The 18308-nt window shown below is 39.0% G+C and overlaps 1 protein-coding gene across 1 annotated transcript; it reads left to right on the top strand.

The window, feature by feature from the left end:
- Positions 1-651: 651 nt before the first annotated feature.
- Positions 652-18020, top strand: LOC106914084 (neuronal pentraxin-2-like). Its single transcript, XM_088008319.1, has 6 exons — positions 652-1290; positions 1761-2211; positions 5525-5771; positions 9274-9518; positions 15042-15221; positions 16462-18020. Exons 1-6 carry the CDS (start codon positions 1157-1159, stop codon positions 16687-16689), a joined length of 1485 nt encoding a protein of 494 aa, XP_087864445.1. The 5' UTR covers positions 652-1156; the 3' UTR covers positions 16690-18020.
- Positions 18021-18308: the final 288 nt, after the last annotated feature.

Below are 18308 nucleotides of genomic sequence, written 5' to 3'. Positions count from 1 at the left end.
AACAAAAAAGTTTTTACTTTAAATCAAAAGTTGCACAACTCTCTCATTCCCAGTCTTAACCTGTATATTTTGGCCAATGGATATTTTGGTGTAACTCAGTGGGTCACCAGACTGAATTATAGCTTTAACTTAAATAACATATTATTCTGACCAGCAGCATTTTGCTTTTTGAGAATGCAAATAAGTGCATAATTGTGAAGTGGAATGTGACAGTTTTAATTTACAACTAAAAGTGGCCATTTGCACTTATTCCCCAGACTAAGTACTTTACAGAACCTCATTTTGCTGCAAGTTTTTTCAAATCTCTAGCAGTTTTGCCCTTCGAGCCAATTCTTTGAAAACAACTTCAACTCAGTCAGAGTGGAAGGAGAGGATCTGTGAAGCTCAATTATGAAACATGCCACTGAAAAGATTTTACGGCCTCTTTATTTTGACTATTCTAATGTTTCTTCTATATTTAGGCTTGTTGTCCTTCTCTAAAGTGAGCCTCAGTCCCAATCTCAGTTCTTTTCCAGCCTCAAGCACATTTCTTTCCCCAGTATTGCCTCAACTCCATCCATCTTGCCATCAACTGAAGAAGGCGTACCAACAGCATGATGCTGCCATCACCATTCTGTGAGTGGAGCTGGAAATGTCTTCTGAATTGCAGCATTAATTTTCCTCCTCAAATAGCTGCTTTCAGTGATGTAATCCGAGCTGGGGATCTCTGTAGCTCTTTCAAAATTTCACCACGGGTCTTGGTATTCTGACTGATTCGCCACATTCCCCAAGCAGTCAGTTAGCATTAGGTTTTACCATATTGTTTTACAGCCTAAAATGTTCAAAGGTACCGGGAGAAGGAATTAAACATGTTCCATGTGAAACTTTGTGTACTTGAAGGCGACCAAAGAAAGGAAGCAACACTTTTCTTCAGTCAAGCTGTTACGGTGAATAAACGGAGGAAGGCTGGGAGAGAGAGAGAGGTAAAAAATAAATAAAATAAAACAACCTTGTGAAGTCCTCTTTTTCTTTGACATCTGTCATCTTCAGCACATATCTAAAGAGCTCACGTAAAGTCAATGAGATGTACTCAAAGCATGTCATGGCATGACTTGGATCCGCTGGGATTCGGCGGATGACGCAGGCTGAGGCTGAATAAACCGGAGCGCACGAAGTGATGAACGGAAGCGCCTGTGCGCACCTCCCCTATAATAATCTGCCGAGCGCCGTCGCTGTCTCTTCAGCACCGCTCACTGACAATTCAGCGGAGCGGAGAGGAAAGACAGACACAGCTGAGTTCTCTGCGACCTTCTGAGGATTGTATTGCTGGAAATAACAAACCCAACAGGGTTCAACTTTGTTGTTGTTTTTTTTTTTCTTTTCTTTTCTTTCTTTTTTTTTCTCTGGAGTAGACTTATCAAAATCTGAATTGACCGAGTTTTAAATGCTGGAAGATTCGGTTGTCTTTGCGGGTGTGTGTGTGTGTGTGTATTATAGCGGACCGACCATGTGGTTGATGGACAAGTGATACTATGGGGTTTCACTGCGGATTTTTTTTCCTTCTTCTCCAAATCGCTTCGTAAATTTTAGGTGTTTTTTTTTTTTGTTTTTTTGTTTTTTTTCCCCGTAAAACTTTGGATGTGTTAATTTTTTATACTAAATTCATAAAATCGGTGTAAAAAGTTTATAACATAATTTCAGGTGTTTTTTTTTTTTTTTTTTTTTTTTTTTTTTTGTGCTTTCCTTTTCATAAAGGGATTAGTAATTACCATTTCATCCAAGATGCTGGCTTTAGTTTTTGGACTTTTGTACCTGGTCAGCGGGCGCACGGTGAGCAGCCAAGACGTAACAGGTAGTCGGTTCGTGTGTAACGCAATCCCCCCGGGCGCAGAGCCCGGCTGCGGGTATGGCCCTACAGGCAACCGCGTCCAGAGCAGCAGCCCCGTGGAGGATGAGCTGCGCAACACCATCATCCAGCTTCGGGAGACTATCCTGCAGCAGAAGGAGACCATCGTCAGCCAACAGGGAACCATTAAAGAGCTCAACTCCAAGCTGGCGCGCTGCGAGGCGGCAGCCGATGAGATGGCGCAGGGTAAGTCCCGGGGTCAGGGCTCCAGACGGAAGGAGTACGGGAAGAACACCATGGGAGACCTGCCCCGGGACCCCGGGGAGACTATAGACCAACTGGGCAAAACCATGCAGACCCTGAAGGGTCGGCTGGAGAATTTAGAGGTAAGACGGCAGAAACATGCAACAGCATAACACGAAAATCCACCATTTTCTATCACACGTTCTTCGTGACAGTAAATTGAACTGTCAATGACAGGTTGCTTTATCTCAGTATGTTTGGTGAAACTCAGACTTTATATTGATTCATTACAAGCAGAGTGTTATACTTATTTTCATACATTTTGATGATTGTGGCTTACAGTGAATGAAACCTTAAAATATCAGTTTCTCAGAAAATCAGAAAATTATATAAGACCCATATTTTATTTTTTTTCTAATAAACGTTATATTATTGCCATGTTGTGGCCCACACTGCTCACTTGACAGATAACAAAGGCACAAAAGATAATTCCTATAATAAGCTGTTTCTTCACAGTATGCTGTATACAGACATACTAATTGAAAGCTTAGTGGAAGGAAAATATGTGATAGAACATCCTTTAGATTTCTATGGAGTAAAGACCACTTAATAGCTTAGGGGAGACTCATAAGAACAGGTATTGTCACTGGATTCAGTGATTCAACACACAACGACATATCCAGGACACTTCATAATTTAAGACACTCCTGAACTAGAGACAACATTAGTTGTCTTGCCTGGGCTAAGGAGAAAAAAATAACCCCGCTGTTAATAATCTAATATTTTCTTTTGAGATTAAATTAATTTAATATTTCTTTTAGAAATTCTACATTCTTCTAACTTTCTTTCTGCTTATAAACTTTATGGCCATGCTGATGGGTCCAGTAGGAGCTAATGCTGCTAATGACCACGGTCTTGACTGACCATCACACTCACCTGACCTGAACCCATAATGAATGATTTTAGGACTTACAAACTAATCCGTGACACTAATGACTGCGTTCATTTTCAGAATGTATGTTTTCATCAGCTGCATGCTCTCATCAAAATCAAATACACACACACACACATATATATATATATATATATATATATATATATATATATATATATATATATATATATATATATACACACACACACTGGTGTGTAAAATTAAGTATGATTTTTGAATAAAATTGCTTAAATAAATTAGCATTTTAAGTAAAAACGCCACTCTTGATCTAAAATGCTAACATGTCTTACTTAGACAAATTCTTTAGAATCCTACCACATTATATATGAGCTACAACATTTTTTAGCTTAGTGTGTCATTCATTTGATTGGTAAACATGAGTTGTGAGAATGCTGGTGCTTGGGGCCCCCTAATGGTTTGGAGGTCCTACGCAGCTACTCGGTTCAATTGTAAACAGTCATGCCTATGCTGCATGGCTTGTTATGGGCTAATCTGGTGCTTGGGACCTCTCAAACCAATCAGGTCAAAGGGTCAGGTTTTATGCATGTACCGTCTTGATGCTTTATTGATCCAAAGACATCCAGTAAGACAGATTTATCTGTGAGATATTTTTGAAAAGAAAAACAAAAACACACCTTGTCAAAGGTGAAGTATTGCACGTGATGGAGGGAATTGCAATGTTTTCCTGAATAATGTATGAGCCTGTCCTATGTGGGATTCACACACTCGTTTATTTGCAGTAGTGTGACTAATTATTCTTATCAGATGATTAAATTAATTCCCCGACATTTTAGTTGGTCTGCAGCAATAACATTTTCGAACCAATTCAAATAATTTAGCGCTTTTGTCATGCCACACCTGAGACTTTTGCGCTGCTTGTGGCACTTTACTCACTTGTTTTGCTGTTTATTATATTTTCCAGAGGGCTCAAGGGTCACGCTCAGCCACTAATGAGGTGACCTGGAGAACTATTTGCAAATAAACAGAAGGCTTGTGTTCTGAATTTATTATCGTGGACAATATGCTGCATCATTGATCCATCTCTCTGCTGCCTTGACCCTTGTCTACCTCTCTCATTTAATAAAAATCTACTATGCCAAACAAATTAAGGATATGCTACCATAGAACATGTATATTTCGCTGAATTCCAAACATTTTCATTTTCTATTTTAAATACTTGATCTTGATTGGTTGAACCTTAATTATCACTGCTCATCATGTTTCCACAAGAAGTGGTCAGTTTCTCACTTATCTAGTTTTCAGTTAGATAAAAATTTACACACCTCTGGAGCTTCTTTACATTTTGCCACATCAGGGCCACTAACTTCAATAAACCATTGAAAAGTGGGAGAAAATTCCACGTTTTACTCAAAGTGTTTTTTTCACTAACAAAAATTTGAACTATGTGGCAAGCATTTGTGTTCCTGCCGCTAAAAGCTTTGCCCATTGAAAATGTCTGGGAGCATCTGCTTTCAAGACTTGTCAGAAATAATCACTTGGAGATAGCACGTTACTTTGACTAGGCCGCTCTAACACATGACACTGGACTGACGTAATGTACCCTATTCATTGTAGCTCTAATTGTATTCTTAGAGTTGTTGTTTTGCTGCAAGGTGAACCTCCATGTTGGTCTTTGGTCTTTTGCTGCCTCTGAAACATTTTCTTTCTGGATTGTCCTCTATTTTGTTCAATCAGTCCCTTTACTATTGCTCAAGAAAAGCATAATCATAGTGTAATGCTGTCAACACCAAGTATAAGCTATGTTTGGGGGAATATGGCCAATGTTGCCACTATCTTTCCTGATCAGGACATAGGCACTTGGATGAACTGGATTTTATGTATGGGGATCTCAGCAAAAGAGTTTAAATACAAATGCATTCTAAATGATTTGTAAAAAAATGCAGGAAGCATGTATGATGTCCTTCAACTCATTACACACTTGTGTTTGTTGATCTATCACATAACATCCCAATAAAATACATGAAAGTCTACTGCTGTGGTGCAGTCTGACTATTTTTGTAAGGCACTGGGTTTGCATACATGAGTAGTTGCATTCTGGAACAAACAGCTACGCTCAGGCATTTAGATGGTTGAATTTTTCCGTAAAAAAGTAATCAGACTGGGATGTGCTCCAGACTGCCAGCAGAGTAATATTTGAAATGGACATTTGAGGGCAGTTTTTTTTTTACTTGCGTGGGCACATGATGTTTCCCATGTTCCAAATAAAAAATAAAAAAAAACACAAAGAAACAAACCATCTGTCATCGTAGTGTCAACTTGGGGTGACGTCTACCTTTAATACCCTGCACACAGCCACGGGTGTTTGGCAGGTCACCCATACAAGCCTCAGGGACGCGCTGTCTTCATTTAGAGATTGATGCATCAAAGACAATGCTGCCAAAAAGATAGCAGAGCTGTCTGATCAGCAATCTACTGCACTGACGGCTAGCAGGATTTAACGTCTGTCCGTCTCTAATCTCTGTCTGTGGTGTGCCTCCCAGCAGCAAAGCCTGCGCCTCCCCAGCACAAACTCATCGGCTGGAGGAGCCTCGGGCCTGACTCCCCTGCCACCAGAGCTCCGCGAGCTGCTGCGCCAGCGTCTGGGGGCACTGGAGACGCAGCTCCTCCGGAAGGTAGCTGAGCTGGAGGAGGAGAAGAGCCAGCTCTACAATGAAACCGCGGCCCACCGCCAACGCACCGAAAGCGCTCTCAACTCCCTCATGGAGAGGATCGCGGAGCTCGAGAAGAGTAAGCATGATGCATCGGGTAGCTGTGAAAAAGTTGTGCAAATTTTAATGCCAATTTTGTTTTTATATATAAAATTTGCCTTACTAATTTAGCAGCGATTAGTCAATGTCTGAATACGGTTTCAACAATGTAAAGATTTCCCATCACACTCCCTTTGCTCATAGAGCTATTCTGCTGTGGTCTTAAAAGTGAGTGCTAAATGTTTTTAATTAGTGCAAAAACTATTCAAGAAGCGTCCGCCCTCCTGGGTTGCTCTTTCATGGTAGATGTCAAAATACTGAAAATGTTTCCACCAACAGAATAAAAAAAAATGCTTAAGAAGTCTATTTCACATTTCACTGGACGTTTCTTCAAGGTTTAGCAGGATCGGTCAGGGGCTGAGGCAAGGATAGTTTTCATAACTGATATTAATGTCTCAGTTGCACAGAAGCAACACGTGTACAATATCATATCTTGATGCAGAAGCCTCTCAGTGCAGAACCTGTTTGTGAGTTTTGTTTAGTTCAATTCCCATCACATTAATGTCAGAGGCTTCCTGCTGTGAGTTCCGGGGATGGGATTTATTGGGTTGTTCTGGGAGATAGAAAGGTAAGGATTTTACCTGCAAATAAAGCTGCTGCAATGGCTTTGTAACCCAATTTTCCTCTCCTCCCTGGACTTGCTCTGAAATGTGCAGAGACAGCGTATCTACTTTTTATGTGAAACTGACCTTGTGGGAAAATAGTATTCTTTTAAAAGAGGCTGCATGATGGGAAATGCTGCACAAAATTAATATGCACATGATATTTGAGATTTTTGTTCTTGATAGGGAGAAAAAAGATTAACATATATGTGGCAAACAGAGGCAAAAATCATGGGGTCTGAGTAGTTTACATATGGACCCAAAAACATTTTTTGCTTGAACTGGTTGGTTTGCTAGCATGAAAGCAGATTACATAGCAGATTGTGTGTGTGAATCTTTAGTTGATGAGTTGAAAAATATTATAACAACCTGATCTTAAAACATCAAATTCAAGAATTTATTAATATTGTGTTATAGAGTAGATGTGCACTCATGGCATTCAATTAGTCATAACACAAAGTCAACCACATTTAATTTGAAGATTTTATTTGACAGGAAATAATGTAAAATATTTACATTTTGACATTAAATGGGAGTTCAAATTGACCAAATGAGACTGTGATTTGTGGCGAGTGATTGTTCATGAAACAAGACATTAATCAATGAGCAGAAACTTGTAAATAACTGAGACTAGAGAAAACATGGAATAGTGTTGAACCTTTAGGATCTGCTGCCTACAAATATTACTTCAAGAGTTCATCAATAACTAATCCAGCAGGTCGTACAAAGGTCTGTCTCACGTTGACCAAAAAGCATTTTTATGACCCTCAAGACTTTTGGGACAATATTTCTGTGAACTAATGTGAAAATCTGAAATTTTTATGTATGGCGTTTTGGTACTGGCTCAAAAAAAGTCAGACCTAGTCAAAAGTCTGGTCATAAATGCAATTTAATTACAGCTGTGTGACCTTTAAATAATTTGTTCATTCTTCACAAAGCTCTAATATGACTAAAATAAAACTATTCTGTCACATAGACAAGGTGTAAACACATGGAGCCACTTTGGAGAACTCTGTTTGCTTAATGAATGAAACCATCATTTAAAAAAACTACACTTCTTTATTTACTCAGCTTAAATTTGCAAGTGAAAAAAAATGCAATCTGTAAGGTGGAAAATACTTCTTCACAGTATGGTATGGGGTATGACATTGATATCAGAGGGAGGTAAATGAGATGTGGTTACACTGTGTGGTTACTGCTGCGTATTGACTTGCACTAATATGTGATGTGGTGGGTTTAAAAAATAGTGTTAAAGATAAAACAGGCATTGGAAAAACTAATTTCCTGTACAAGCTAATAGTAATAATAATAAAATTTAATGATAGGTTATTGTTTGATAATCAGACAACACAAACCTTAGCACAGTAAGTGCCACATTGCTGATTTTTAATGTTTGCTGCTTCTTCGTCACTTTAATGCTAATTGCTCAATATACTGTGGTTCATGTGTATTTGCGTGTTCAATTTCAAAAATTGCACCAGTTAAACAAATAACTTTAACATGTTATACTTGTTCTCCATTTAAGATTAGGATTTATTACAAATTATTTTTAGATGTTTTCAGCCACTAAATTACCAAATTATGGAAGTGTCTTATATATACATTAAAACATTTAAGTCACTTCCACCCATTCTGTAAAAGCTAGTATCAAACTAGGTCTATAGAGACCTCGGTGAATAAATGACTGAAGTTCATTGGGTTCGCAACTCACTTCAAATTGTTGAGGTAACAGAGAAATTGCAGGGAACATCAAAACAACTAGATCTCTCTCTTACATTGATTAATGTTCATGAATCTAACATCAGAAGGACACAGAACAAACAAAAGTGGACATGGCTGCAAAAAAAGAGAGAGATTTTTGCTAAAAGAACCTCAGGCTGACTGAAGTCTACCAAAAAGAATAACAAATAAAATGTTACAAAAATCCAAAGAATAAATTTAATTAATTTAGAATGGTTTAAACCAGACATACTATTTTTGGATTAAAACCTATTGGATTTTTGTGAGGGCTGCACAGTGGCGCAGTTGGCGCTGTTGCCTTGCAGCAAGAAGGTTCTGGGTTCAATTCCCGGTCCCAGTCTTTCTGCATGGAGTTTGAATGTTCTCCCTGTGCATGTGTGGGTTTTCTCTGGGTACTCTGGTTTCCTCCCACAGTCCAAAAATATGTCAGGTTAATTGGCCTCTCCAAATTGCCCCTAGGTGTGAGTGTGTGTGCATGGTTGTTTGTCTCTGCGTTGCCCTGTGACAGACAGGCGACCTGTCCAGGGTGACCCCACCTCTTGCCCGGAACGTTAGCTGGAGATAGGCACCAGCAACCCTCCCGACCCCACTGAGGGACAAGGGTGGATGGATTTTTGTGATAAGATAGTTTAATTAAAAGGTGGTGGTGTTAATATCGTGGTTTCAATCTGTTCAAGGAGTAGTTATTATATAAATTTGGTCTTAACCTTAAATATAGATTAAAAATGTTTTGGAGAAACATAAATTGAACAGTTCAAGGGAAAAAAATCCACTAGTGTCCACTAGTGTGTTTCTGTCGATAGTAACAATTTACAATTCTTCCAATATTTTTTTAATATTTTAATGCCACTTTTGGTGCATAGATGATGGTTTCATTAGAGTCTGAACTCAAAAAAACAACTTCTTTTCCAGCTTGTCAGTTTGTTTTCTTGACTTAATAATGATACGTATTACTGTTCTGTTATTTACTTTTGGGATTATTTTATTCTAACTTGTGATTTAAAACTAGAGAGCAATATAAACATGCCCTTCCCTACTTTTTCACATTAATGTTGCTTTATAATAATCAACATTAGGCATCAAATGAGACAAACACTAATCATGTTTATGCTCAATTATATATATTTTATCTGTTCATAGGTAATAATGCCTTTAAGTCTCCAGAGGACTTCAAGGTGTCCCTCCCTCTGCGCACCAACTATCTGTACGGACGCATTAAGAAGAGCCTGCCGGAGATGTATGCCTTCACTGTCTGCATGTGGCTCAAGTCCAGCGCCAGTCCAGGCATAGGAACCCCTTTCTCTTACGGCGTGCCTGGACAGGCCAATGAGATAGTTCTGATTGAATGGGGCAACAATCCTATTGAGTTACTGGTCAATGACAAGGTAAGTCTATAAATAGAAGCGGAGTGTATTCTTCCTTACATTTTCCATACATGGTTAAGCCTAGAATTGTTCATCAACTCGGTAGCGTTAGGTTTAAAAATTTTTTTTTTTACATTATATCAATAAAACGCTTCTTCTAATTTCTAGCTGGTATTTTGTTGATGAGCTTCAAATCTCTAAGACTAGAAGGTCTCTTTACCATCACTCTAACCTCTATCTCCCTCTACAAATCAGTTTGAAGTCGAGACTGTGACTGAGTCTCTCCAAAATTGTAATATTACATCCAGCCACAAGAAACATTTAGAGTAAAACTAAAACACTACTTTGATCTGCTATATGTCTGATTATTTTTCTGGTTAACTTTACAATCTGAGCCAAAAGGGGTCAGTGGGTCTGTTTGGTGCCACTTGAAGGACCATTTGTAGAATATTTCAAACATGTAGACAACTGTGAAAGAGATGTTCAGCTACTTTTATATTGACAGAAACATTAAATATTATCTGGAGCACCATAAAAAAAGTTTACTTAAAATAATTTTAAAGCATAAGGAATAATACAAATATTTTAAAGTCTAATGGATCAGAAATATATAAAAAAAACTATATATTAATAATAAACTACTTTTAGCTCACTTTAAAAGCATCATTTATTAAAACCAAAGCAAGGCAGCAAGAAAATTAGAAGTTACTTGACGTGTCTATTTCTGAAGTGAGTGTGCAAAAAGGCTCTGTTGAGCTTATTGGTGCCTCCTGGTGGCATGGATTAAAGGAGAATCTCCTGGCAGCTTTAACTCTATCAGTTAAGAATAAACTTGCAGAGGGAGAGGAGTTCTGTCTTGGCTTTGAAATGACCGATTTTCTGTGAAGAAAGATTAAAAACAAAAAAGAAATGCTGCGTTATTCGCCTGCCAACACAGTCGGTTCAGTGATGGCACTGATAAAATTTGAAAAACAAAAAGACAAAGCATAATTACTCTAATTTGTGTCTCTGTAATGTGAAACAAGCAGGTGGTTCCTGCGAGCTTATGTTGAACAGGAAATCATTGAACATTCATTCTGAATACTAAAATTTGTACCATATAAACATTTAATATGGCTGACCCACATTCCACTCAAACCCAGAGATAACTGTATATTCATTAGAGAACAGGGGCTGCTGTGTGTGCTCGTTTGATGGCCTTATATTTGGACTTCATCCCTTACTCTAGTCATGCAGTCAGTGCAATTTCATTTATCACAGCACTCAATATGGTTAGACAAGGGACACGCATAATTTCTGGCATTTGCTTTGAAGTACTTGCATTGTTACGGTGATATAAGCTGCAGGAATGAATTCAGTTTTATGACTAATGGCTAAGTTTGAAACCCCAGACTCAGTTGCTCAGATTCTTGGTTAAAATGATCCCAAACTGGTATTCCTACCCGACTCTCTTGTTTACACTGGGTGTTATTGGCACAGGCAGATCTCCCCACAGTTTTCTTCTCACTATGCATTATGCATGGGTTCACGTCAGCTGGATCAGAGAGAGATGGTGGAAGGGATGAGCGTATGATTGGAAGAAAGGGCTGAGAAACTGAGAAGCCGCAGTGCTTTGGAGGTTAATAGAGACCAAAAAATGTGAAATACAGCAAAGACACCACTTTCTATGAAAGGTTCCCCTTGGAAAATGGTGGAAAATTTAAAGGGAAATAGAAAAGACTGCAGGAAATTATTATTGTGGAAATAAATGAAATTAAATGAAATATAGTAAATTTGAGCATCATGTGTGCAGTAGCACGTCCGTGTGTTGAATTTACTCGCAGTGTCCAGAAAGCTGCATTGTTCATGCTGCTCATTTTACTGCATATTACAAAGGAAGCGGAAGGTTGGCTCAACAATATTTAAAAGTGCAGAGTTGTCTTGTTATATTTTTATGAGTCATTATGCAGGTTCAGAGTCCCACTTGTTACACATCAGCCTCTTCCTCCAGATTTTGCTTCCCTTTGCACAAGGAGATTGTTGATGTCCCCTAATGTTGCCTCCACCATAATCTTAAACAGGCTCATGCTTTTCCTCCAGCCCTGCACACAACCAACACAGAAATATTGTGCCATTTTGCATGTGCAGTCTGATGCTCCAATCCCTAATGCTCCTTGTGTTTTCTGAGACTGTTTTCCACAGGAGAAAAAAAAATACAAAACTAAATCTCCCCCAAAAATGTTTAAATGATTTTCAAAATCTCTGTATCTCTGTGGCTGATGCAATTTTGTTGACATCATCAGAGGTATTGCCTAGATTTGCTCATTCTTGCTTTTACTAACTCAAAAAAAAAAAAGATTCTCATGGAAAGATGTACTTACCACCAATAAAAAGATGTGGAAAAGCCATAAAATAAATTCATCTTATATTTCAACAATGTAGTAGAATAATCTTGTGCTTAAGCTTTAAACATTCAACTTTAATTTTGAGTACATTTATTCAAAGGAGAAGAAAAATGTTGAATAACTGTCTTTAATTAAAACAATCAGATTGTTGACAACCTTGCAATAAACCCTCTTTCCCACTGAAGCAGTCAAATTTTAAAGTATTTTTCAAGATCGGAGCATAGAGGGATTTATGATTGTTGCTCTTTCCACAGTTTCTCTAGTTTATCCAAATCAGTTTGTACTCTCTGCTATTCAGCCCACTCCACAGGCTTTCACAGATTTTAGGTCTGGGCACTGAGATATCAATGGTAGAAATTTGTGTTTTGTGAACCACTTCTGCTTTGATATAGCCAGGTGTCTTTTGGATCAACATTCTGTCTAAAGACCCAAAGTTGACAGATTTTCAAGTCCACCAGATTTGTATGCAAACTCTCCTGGTTTCTGAAAGAGTTTATGACACCATAAACTCTTGAAAATATTCTCAAGGCCATTAGAAGACAATTATGTCCACAGCATCAAAGATACTCTACCATAGATGTGAGGTAAATCTTTGTTTTAGGTCAAACCCTTCTGGAGTATTTGTTGCTGAAGATCTCAATCTGAAGCTCATCTGACCAAAACCTACACATGTTTATTCCAAAGGCGATAAAAGATGTATTTATTTGAAGGCACTTCTGAAATTGTTCCGAGAGGACCAGCGTAATTGTCCTCATCTGCATCTGTCTTTCTTCCAGGCATTGATCATTTTCTGCTTTCAAGGTATGCTTATGTCATAATTTCAAAACCACAAACATTTTGGATCAGACAACACTGCTGTACTGACGGGATGACAGAGACATTGCAAAGTTTTTTTTGTTTTTTTTTTCTGATTTACTGGACACCTGTCAGTCAGCTATAGTTATGGGTCCAAGTTTCAGCATTGCAAATTCAAATCATAGCTGCCATTTTCTTTATCCATCTAACTTCTTCAGAGTGTTAGAGGTGACCTAGATGCAAAGTTCACCTCTTTGTACTTCCATTTGAGTCTCTACTACTTCTCGAAACAGTCCAAAAAAAAAATAATCAACCAGCCATTTTCTGGCAATAAGTTCATGTTTTTGGTGTCTGGAAAATGAGCAGTTATAAAAACCTCTCATATATAAAGTCACAATAGGCAGGTACTGCCCCTCACCTAAGCTAAGCCCAGCTAAACCCAGCCCCTAGCAACCAAAGCAGAATTCTTCCCACTTCATTGCTGAAGATGAACATGTTTGGTCAGCTGGTTTTACCTCTGTATGCACTGTACAATGGCTACAGGAAAAGACAAGTGTTTGTTGTTGACTCACCATTCAGAAACCATTTGTTGCATCCTCGATGGTTGTGCAGGAGGCTCCACTTCTTCAACTTCTGGGTCTGACTCGGGGTCAAAGACGCACGGTTGTACCAGTTGTGCATCTGCTTGCAGCCATTTTCCCGTGCATAAAGTGTGAGTGTAAACACTGAGTTGGCAATGCGGCCAGCGGCAGCTTATTTGCATAAAAGTGACAAAAGGTCCTAAAGCAGCTCATTCTGAAAAGAGCTCAAAATAGGTAGAACTGAGGAGGAGAAATCTCATTATCCGAGAATGATTTTGTGCAAAAAAACTAAAATAAAATAAGATGAACATGTTTTGTGAAGCCCATAGACCCATCCTGACTTGATTAAAAAGGAAGACCTTTTAAGTGTGCGCATGTCTTTCATTGAATTCTGCAACGAGCACTGAGAGTAAGAATATCTGTTTTTAAAATAAACTGCTGAGTCAGTCAGTAGTTACCATCAGGTTGTTTTGCTCTCCATGGTACATAGGAAGAGCTGACTCTGTCGTGATATGTAGGGCTTTGATTTTAGGATCACCAAGTTAAATCCATCTGCTCTGTTGGACCCAAATTGGAAAGAGGCAAGATCAGGTTAACAATTAATGACAATCCTAAGAAGTAGACTTGCAGTCCAAAGTTGAAAAAGATTAAATTAGGCAACTGATGAGTAAATAGGCTACAGATGAGGATGATTAGTGGAAGAAGGAACAGGCAATTCTGTTTGACAAAAAAAGAGAAACACATAACATAACATAGAAACAACTCAAAGTCCCACAGAACATGAAAAATATTCTATGATTCCAGCTTTCCTGGTACAAATAACATTTAAATCCAGCCCCCAACCTTTTCATTTTTTAGAGCAATTTCCCAATACTGGCCTGAGGCAATTATGTTATTATTAGGGTTTTCTGCTTTGGAAAGCTTTCGTAAAACCTTATACAAATAAAAGCATTGTTATTAAATAATGACTCAAAAGCATCATCTTTTATATTTCGAAAATGTAATCGTTTAACTAAACACGAGTTGAGTCATAGTTTGTCCTATGAATATGAGGCGCGATCGCTTTGATATTGAGGAATATTTGACAAGAATTTATTTTCCAGTTTAATATCCAAAAGCCTTGGTTTGCCTGCATGATAGACACATTATAACAACACTTGGAGTATTCCCTGTTGTCCCACTAATGAAAGCACACCACCTGGTGTCTCTAATGAGGTCAGTATGCTTCGTAATTCCAAGTGACTAGAATTTTATTTTCAATCATTTCCATTTTCTCAGGTCTCTTTGCGTCCAGAGCTACATCTGCTGCGAGATATGTGACTACGAATCAGTCCTTTAGGCTCATAATAAAAAAGGCTAATGAGCTACAGTGCACACTCATGATCTCGTGCTTAGTGCCGAATCCTCAAAAGACAATGATGTCATTGGTTGGTAAAATAACTGGTTGTTTTACTTTGATCTACGAACAAAGCGGGAACCCATAAGAGGACAGAGTTTTGCTGTTAGCATTCTGATTGCTTTGAAGGATGTTCTATCCCTTGATGTCACCTAGGTAATCTGAATTTTAAATGTCTCTCTTGCTCAGCGTAGCCTCTGTAGGGAACTGCTTCTTTTTGAAGCTGTAACCCTTCTAATTGCTGTCCTTGTTTCTAACATGCCACATTTTAACTCGTGCCTTTCCCGACCCGTCCTGCTTCCTGTTCCCCCTCGTCATTGCCCGTCTCTCCTTTGACCTGTGCCTGTGACTCACATCATCCTTTCCTCTGCCCTTATCTTCCACCCAGGTGGCCCAGCTCCCTCTGTCAGTGAGCGACGGGCGCTGGCACCACATCTGCATCACCTGGACGACCAGAGACGGCTTCTGGGAGGCTTATCAGGACGGCGAGCGGCTCGGCACCGGAGACAACCTGGCCCCCTGGCACCCAATTAAACCTGGAGGGGTGATCATCCTGGGGCAGGAACAGGTGAGCCTGAAGGCTTAGTTGGTAAAGAACAAGTGTGTGTATGTTTTTGTACCTGTAGGATCGTCTGTGTGCTCTCCTTCATCCTGAGTGCCAGAGGCACAGAGCAGAGAGCACAGGGGAGGAGGCATTGAGTCTCTTCTCACGCTACTGTGGCCCTCTTACTATAACGTCATTCATCTACTCATAAACTGCTAGAAAAAAAAAACCCACAGGAAGCGTCACGGCAAATCTCCATTGATTAACTCCGAGAAAGTTGCATGTGTGTCCTTAAGGAAATTCAAAAGAACATGTGAATGGAGTGTACAGAGAAATGTATACTCATGAAGCACCAGTTCAGAGCCGGAGGGGTTGATATTGGTTTCCTTTTCACCAAGAAACTCAATTGAGATTGCTGCAGATTGCATAAGGATTAGAGGCTGATTGACACTAAGGCATCTTAAAGCTGCGAGGCAGACTTTTTTAGTCAAACTACTAAAACTCTCTTGACTGGACTTAATGTTATTGTCACATAAGTAACAATGAGTCATGGACAGTTTTATGTTTGTTCTGCTCTTTTGTTTTCAATTGTACTTATTTTAGGTCAAATCTGCCGTCCAAGCTTTCACCGCTCAATACTTTTGGTGACAATAGGCAACTCAAAATTTTTCTCATTATTGGTCTTTCCAATTAAATTCTTTTATCACATATTTTTACCAGTTTTTGTTTTTTTTAGTTATTGCAAATAGTCTGAGTCACTTGTAAGTGCACTGTATGGATTCCATGAAAAATATGGCTACAACAAAACAGGTAAAATTGGTTTGTAAAAAAAAAAACGAGGGCAGAATTCATCATTAAAGAACTTCAGCAAACATGTCAACCAAAGTTATTATGAAGCTATACAGGATAAGTGCTTCCAAATCATCTTAAAAAAGGTAATTAAACCAGTAAATTTGAAGAGTCAGACCAGTTAAAGTTCTGTTGATCTTCACTGTCATCGCCACCGTTTGATTCAGCTTCACAGTCGTCCGTCTTTGCTTGGAGTAAAGTCAGAGTCAAACTCTTGCTCGACCTGGTAAGGTTGGCTGAGAATCTATGTTGAAATCTCTTCCACCCAAATACAAACAAAGAAGGTGATTGTGGGAGAAGAAATACAAGATAATTATTTACTAAGCAATGTCAATCCTTACCTTATGGAAGTAGTACTTAATATACTGTCCTTAAAATCTATGTAACGTAAATTTTGTTTTGTCTTTCAAATAAGGACATCGTTGGAGGGCGTTTTGATGCTACCCAAGCCTTTGTTGGCGAGCTGAGCCAGTTCAACATGTGGGACAGAGTGCTACGGCCGGTGGACATCATGGGTTTGGCCAACTGTTCGGCCTACATGCCGGGGAACGTGGTTCCTTGGATTGACGCCAATGTAGAAGTGTTTGGCGGTGCAAGTAAAGCCGCACTCGAAATCTGCGAAGACCGTGCTTTTGATTCCTAAGAACGCAATTCAAGGAGTCCTGCATGGCCAAAGGGATCTGAATTTTGAATATTCAGATTTTTTGTCTAACCCTAAGGGTAGCACTGGACTATCCACCACGGTCTCTAAGGCTCGGTGTTTATTGGATTTAAAAGATCACGTGCTCATCGAATTTGAACCCCGAAGACATTCCGGGATACTTCGAATTGATTCTCTCTGCAGAGGAAGACACTGAATGCTGTTTAATCTGTCTGCTGTTAAGATATGACCTGCTGTTGTCTTGTTTTTTACTTTTCTTTCCATGCTTACTTGTCATTTGACAACTCTTTGAGAACATCTCACAGTGGTTCTGTTTCTTATTTTGACAACACTGCACTGTTTCCCTTGTTGAATGTGAGCTCAAATAGGCTTTGATGTGCTGCAGAAAACTGTGGTCGAGCACTACATGCTCTGAGTTTTTTTTTTTTTGGCTGTTCGAAAAGCAGCGAGACGCTGAAGTAAATACCAAAATGAGGCGGATGCTTATGAGTTTGAACCTCACTATTGTCCAAAATAATATGCATGAGTCTGAGCAGTGCATGCTTTCTGTCAACATGCACAGTGAGTATGCTGCGTCAAAACAGGCTGATGCAGCGTGCTGCCAACATTACGTAAGACCGCGTGTGTATGTGTGTGTGTGTGCGTGTGCGTTCCTGTGCTTATGGCTTGTCTTGCGTGTAAAACAGACCAGAAGCTTATGAGGGAGAGAGGGAGGACATTTTTTATTCTTGCAAATCTATGCTTAATACCTCATTGCCCTTTGAGCAGCTGCCATGCTCGCGAACAGCTTTCTGAACGGGCTGGTCTCTGCCCAGGTTAACAGCGACATCGGACAGCTGCCCAGTCCTGGCTAAATGACAGAGCTGTGGACGCCAGCTGACCACTCGGCGAGGACAGGGACTTGGTCTGGCCCTCAAGGACAATCCCTAACTCCCCATGTGGGTTGTAATTATCCAAGTTTATGAATGAATGCAGCATTGAGTGCTCCTGATCTCTTGATGTTTCTGTAAGTGTGTTATTAATGATAAAACATTCAAATGTAGGAGCTGTGTAAGACGGGAGCAGCACTCTACAGACATTTTGAATGGAGTTTGGTCCTAAATGTCTCACTCTTGACAGATATAAAGGTTTTGATCAACTGATATATATTTTTAAACAGAATGGAGTGTATCTAATGTATTTTAACATCAATAATGAATAAAACTAATAGTTTTTGGAGCTTCGAATTTGTTGTTAATGTTGAGATGGACAGTTTTTAAGGATCCTTCTTTCCCCGATGAGCTAGAAGGAACATAAAGAAAAAAAAAAACTAAAGACGCTTCAGCCAGCCTTTTTGAGTTGCAGTTTTCTTTGAGGTCTGACTCAACCAATCAGCAGTTTCATAAATCCTAAGATTTCTTTGAAGAATTTTAACACACAGAAAAGATTTTAAAAAATAAATGCGTTGCAGGTTTTTTTTGATCAAGGCAGTAGTTGTGAATCAAACGGAAAATGAAGAAATTCCTGCACGAGATTACTTTGGTTTGTGGTTCAAAAAATATAATTTATGTGACTTTTTTTAATAATCAGAAATAGTTTATGGTTTAGTACAGAGCACACCT

The sequence above is a fragment of the Poecilia mexicana genome, unplaced genomic scaffold, assembly GCF_051168715.1.
Source record: "Poecilia mexicana isolate PSO_F unplaced genomic scaffold, ASM5116871v1 scaffold_8, whole genome shotgun sequence".
Lineage (NCBI taxonomy): Eukaryota > Metazoa > Chordata > Actinopteri > Cyprinodontiformes > Poeciliidae > Poecilia > Poecilia mexicana.
The sequence above is the reverse complement of the archived record's forward strand: the minus strand, read 5'-3'. Positions and strand labels throughout refer to the sequence as shown.